General features: G+C 56.4%; 1 protein-coding gene across 1 annotated transcript; it reads right to left on the minus strand.

The window, feature by feature from the left end:
* LOC119311849 (nucleotide pyrophosphatase/phosphodiesterase-like) lies at positions 1-3,389 on the minus strand. The gene is made up of 10 exons (XM_037587566.1): positions 3,164-3,389; positions 2,758-2,849; positions 2,587-2,653; positions 2,332-2,451; positions 1,983-2,220; positions 1,818-1,899; positions 1,612-1,744; positions 1,280-1,485; positions 1,011-1,136; positions 1-900 (listed from the first exon to the last, which is right to left on the minus strand). Exons 1-10 carry the CDS (start codon positions 3,344-3,346, stop codon positions 285-287), a joined length of 1,863 nt encoding a protein of 620 aa, XP_037443463.1. The 5' UTR covers positions 3,347-3,389; the 3' UTR covers positions 1-284.
* Between the last annotated feature and the right edge of the window lie 2,203 nt (positions 3,390-5,592).

The raw sequence follows: 5,592 nt of genomic DNA on the forward strand, positions 1-5,592 counted from the left end.
AATTCGATTCCACTTACTTCTGATCACATTTGTTCCACTAGGTTTTTGAAGATATTATCAAGATATCCACCTACTCGCTCCGGGTTCATGTATAAATCGGCAATCATCAATGGGGATTATTCAGAGTTGGTTTACATTTTCGTTTACTCACCGGCGCAGGCTTTTGATCTAAAAACTAAAAACTATGCAGCTGGCCAGTTTTATTCCACAAATTAAGCTCATGAGGCTCAACCGTGTTAGCCGATTTCTGGCTAGCATCGTTGCCATGACGTACCGCTAGACGGTCAGAGAGCGAGTGTGGTGGGCAAGCAGCTGTCATGCACACAGCTGAGCACGTCACGGTAGTCCCTATCGATGGTGAAGGAGTCGTAGACATTGCCATCGCTGCTCTTCTTGTACTCGAACAGAAGCGACGAGTGGTTGAAGGCCGTGAGCTTGACGAAGCCATAGTCTTGATCCCTGAAGACGCTCCACCTGGGGATGGCCGTGGTGTAGCTGGAGAGGTGGCTGCCACCGCCGCCTGCCACGACGAAAATGGTGCCGTTCATGGTGCCCGAGTAGTGGCTCCGCTCGCCGGTGACGCACTGGCTCTGGTAGAGCGGGCATGTGCGCTCGTAGTTGTGGACGTGGCCGAAGAAGGCCATGTCGACGCGGTACCGCTGCCACAGCTTCTGCAGGCTCTCCCGGCCCTCAGGCTCCTCGAAGGAGCCCTCAGCGGCGTACCACGCGTTGGAGGAGTAGCCCAGCACCCGGTGCGCCGCGAAGATGAGCCATGGCTGGTGCTTCCGGTCCACCGTGGAGAGGCACTCCTCGATGAACTTGTGCTGCGGAGTCCCCTCCCGCCAGTCGTGCCCCGTGTCCACCACGCAGAACCGGAACATCCCATAGTCCACCTTGTACCTTCGACGGCAGCCATGTCAACCCCAATAGTTTCATAGGAGAGTATATGGAAACAAATAGATCGATGCCTGAACTGTATGTACATGCACAGACGAAAAACATGTGTGTACCAGAAGTTTGCTCTGTTTTCGGCTGGGTAGTAGTACATGGTCTCGGCCGGCACACCACACTCACCGCCGGAGTCCTTGACGTCGAAGAATCCACCAGTGTTGGGCCAGTCCCTCTCGTGGTTACCGCTGCACACAGAAGACAAAACGTAAGTTTTTACGTGACACTGCTCCATAGGCACAAGGTCATAACGTGATGTATGTACTATAACATACTCCCTCCGTAAGTATAGTGATCTAAACGCTTTTATATTTCTTTACAGAGGGAGTACCTCGCAACCATGTAGGGCTTCCTGGCGCTGATGGGGGCGACTTGTGCAGTGAACTGGTCCCACTGGGAGAGGTATCCGTTGGCGTACGGCATGTCGCCAATATGGAAGACGATGTCGTAGTTGTCCAAATCTTTGACCAGCGTGTCGGTCGTGTTCAGCGAACCTGGCTGGTAGTTGGCGAACTCATTCGATCCATCCCTCTCCGCCTGAAAATGAAAAAGCCAAACCATGTAGGACATATATGTTGGATTCCATTTAACAACATTTCAGTGTAGGGCAGTTCCTTTATTTCATGTCAAGTGAAATTGGCCATGCGTCACAAAGAGTGCTACCTTTCCCATGTCACCGAAGATGATGATGCGTTGCAGTGAGTTTTGTCCAGGGGTTGGTGGCGCCCGGAAAGTGTAGGACTTACCCCACACCATGGTACCGTCGGAGAGCTCGTGCCCGATCTTGTAAGTGTACCTGCATCGCAAACGAACTGGTCTTGAGTTTCCAAGGGTGGGAACTACTACATTTTCCCAATGAATCTGCCTACTCTTTGTTGGGCCATAGGTCCCTCATGAAGGCCGTGTGGATGAACCCAGGGTCTCTCCACCCAACCGTCCGCGCCGGCTCGCCTGGATGAAGACACACCATGAACCACACTCGTGAGCTTCTCTTGTTTCTGGACATCTTCACAAAGAAAAAAAAAGGTACGTACCACACATGCTGCCACGGTTGAAGGTCAGCGTGCCGGCGGGCGTGCGGGTGGGGTTCCTGACCCCGCCGCCAGGGGCGACCATGCCCCACTCTACCAGCGGGTAGGCCTCGTCAATGTCGTAGCCGCTGGTCCATGTGACCGTCATCTCGTCGTGGGTCTTCCCCTGCGCCAGCCGCGGGAACACCGGGGCCTTGGGGTTCTTGAACGCCACCGGCTTCGACACCGCCACCAGCTTCGGCTACAAAAGGTAGAAAAACACCACCATCACTTCACATAAAATGTTGGGAGCGTGACAGTGCAGTAGAACTAGTTCAACCGCAAAAAAAAAAAGTAGAACTTTAGTGGTTACGTTTTCGAAGCCGCCGGTGAAGAGGGCGAAGGAGAAGTCGGAGCGCTGGTTGATGATCTGGAACCGGATGGTGCCCTTGCCCCAGTAGCGATAGTTGGCCGAGTAGTTGGCGTACTGATACTGCACCCACACCCACACCCACACACACCAACAGATCACTTCAGCTCGATTATCGTGGCCGGCGACGTGCATCAATCCATATTAACTGGCAATTGCCATGCATGAATTTCAAGAGAAGATAATTAGTCAACCGACCTTGATAGGCGCTGTGCAGAGTCCCGGCTCGTCGGCGTTCCTCCGCGGGTTAGGGCACGACCCCGAGCTGCATAGGCACAAGAGATACATACCATGCATATTATTCCTCCATGCCAGAGGATCCTACAGGGATTATATAGAATACTAAGGGGAAAAACTTGTTAATTTTACATGAAATCGGCAGGGGAGAAGACGGCGATCCAGTCGTCGCTGGAAGGGTTCTCCCAGCCGTATTTCACGGTAACCCATACGGTGTCTTCGCCCTGTCAGATGCATCTGAGTTGCTTACATTTCTTTATATATAACACAGAATCAACAATGTAGCACTTTATTCGTACAACTTTGCTAAAGCACATGCAACATCACATGAGTCCGGCTCTGTTTCTCATCATCTTTGTACACTCAGAAGTTCACGATTTTCATTGTTCGTTCACCTTGTACTCTAAAGTTGCACCAAGTGAGCAACAATTAATTTGGATCGGAGGGAGTACAAGATATGATATATGCTGGCTATTTGTCTAGCAAATGAACTAGCAAGGGAGTATTAGTGAGCAACTGAGCAAGCTAATGAACATACCTGGTCGCCGAGCAACGCCGGCGTCGCCCGCACGTAGGCGGAGCCGTGCAGTTCCACGGTGGCCTTGTGGATGGCGATCTTGGACAGCGGCTGGACCCCCTCGGCCGGCGACGCGCTCACCATCGCCGCCGCTGCCGCCATGGCCAGCACCGCCGCCACGACGACATGCGCCATCATCCCCATGGCCCAACACCGTCACCTCCCGTATCTTGTACGCACTGGCAGGCAGCTGCTCCTCTAGCTGGTGAGAGTCCAGTGTTAGTGTATGCCGGCCGGACGGCCTATATGTACTAGTACGTACTGCCACCAAGTGGCAGGCCGCGTGAACCACGGGCTATGTTAAACATTGGTTACTACGGAGCACGACATATACGACTCGATCGGTAGCCGCGTGATTCGTGGAGCAAGTTATTATGGATCTCGGCATGTGCTCCTGCTTTCTTTGGGTACTCTTCGTTTTTTCAGTCAAGACACTCTCTCATGACTGACGCACACTCTCTCTATGTCTGAATTATTGCTTTTACGAACTTGGATTGGGTCAGACGATCAGTGGCGATCAATGGCGATCGGGGATCTGCACGTGCACAGGGCGCGCGGCATCCACCCGGATATCCGTGATTGATGATGCGAGTGATGCGATTTTATTAAGAACTACTGTGAGTGATGTTTGTGGATGAGTAGTACTAGCAAGTAACGTTTTGAGACCTTTTACGCCACATCAGCTCAATATAGACCGTTTATTTCTGTAGTTGAGCTAAGCCTGCATATTCTAAAAAAGCTTCAGGTCCCCTCCCCTCCCCTCCCTGGCCGCTCCCGCGAGCGCCGCCGGGGGGGAAACCCTAGCCCGCGGGGCGCGACCCCCTCCTCGTTTCTCCCTCCCCTCGCCGCCGCGGGCAAAGCCCGGCCAGATCGGGCGGCGGCGGGGCCTCTTCCTCCCCCGCGTGGCGCTGGATGGCGCGGGCCATCCTTGTTGGGCGGCGGCGCGGCGCTGGCCCAGGGCGCGGCGGCGCAGCGACGGCGGCCCGCGACGGGGGCGCGGCCTGCTGGCGGCGGCGTGGGTGGCTGGGACGGGCTGGGGGCGTGCCCTGATCCCGGCGGTGGCGGCGTGTGGGCGCGGCCCAGATCCGTCGCGGCTGCGGCTCAGGTGCTCTGGGCCCTTGTGGTGGCGGGGCCCCGGCTCGCCGCAGGCGGTGGCCTGCTCCGGTGGCTGCCCCTGCTGCAGCGCCCCCTGGTGGTGGTGGACCTGCCGGCCCCCGGCCGATCCGGCGATGGCAGGTGCCGCGGGTTGTGCTCGGCGGGGATGTGGGCTACCACGGCGTGGTGGTGGCTCATGGCAGTGGTCAGGATCGTCTCACGGCGGCGGCCGGACTTCTTCGACGTCGGCCCGTTGGTGAGCGGCCTGTGAAGAGCTTCGATCCCTCTTCTCGATGCCCGGGCGCAATCTTCGTCGGTGGGATGGCCCTCTCCCTGCTGCGACCCATCGCTAGTCCCGTGCTCAGGCTGCAGGACTGTGCTTGTCTCGCGCCCGGCAGCAGGACCTCCTCGTCTCGCGCCCGGCAGCAGGACCGAGCCCGTCTCGCGCCCGGCAGCAGGACCGAGCTCGTCTCGCGCCCGGAGTTGTAGGACGAATCGATGGACTTGTGTGCCCCGGGATCCGATCGTCTCTTCCGTTGGGGTAGCGGCGGGTGTCGGTTGTGGTGGTTCCTAGGTCTTGGATTCCAGGGCGGCGGTCCTGGTGGTGGTTGCGCGGTGCTCACGGGCAGAGCCCGTCGCTTGGTGCTGCCCGGTGGTCATGGCCGTGTGGGCGGCGTGGTTGTCGGGGTGCGGCGTTCGATGGCAGTGAGTATTGGCCGGGGTGAAAACCTGCTCTTTCTTCGTACAGACCGGCGGCGGCGTAGCTCGTTCCCTTCTTGAAGGCGTCGTCGCGGCTCTCATTGTCTGTCGTGTGGCTCCGGGGGAAACCTTGACCCTCGGATCAGGCGGTGGCGACGCTCCCGTGTCGTACCCTTCCTGAAGGCACCGTCTTGAAGCCCACGGTTCATCGTATGCGGCTGCATCTCTTCGTGGTGGCGTGTTCACTGGTGGAGTCCCGGGTGCTCGAGTAGTGCTAGGGGTCGTGTTGCTGCGCTCAGCGTCTATGTATCCCGCTTTGGGTGTGTGCGTGTGTTGTGGTGGTGTGCGTCTGTACCTGGATGTTGTTGGTCGTTGCTTTATTTATAAAGCGGGACGAAAGCCTTTTTCGGTATTTGTGTAGTTCGACGGTCCAGATGATACAATACTACTCTAGATTTTCGGTAGTATATTAACTAAACAAGGGCGTTTTGGGTAGTTCATATTTATCCATCTCGCAGGCACCTTCCCCTAAAAAACAAGTGGAGTGCGGACCTGAAATATCACGTAGTAATTCTTCATCCCGCGGTTGTTCATTT

The sequence above is a fragment of the Triticum dicoccoides genome, chromosome 1B (genome assembly GCF_002162155.2).
Source record: "Triticum dicoccoides isolate Atlit2015 ecotype Zavitan chromosome 1B, WEW_v2.0, whole genome shotgun sequence".
NCBI classification, from domain to species: Eukaryota; Viridiplantae; Streptophyta; class Magnoliopsida; order Poales; family Poaceae; genus Triticum; species Triticum dicoccoides.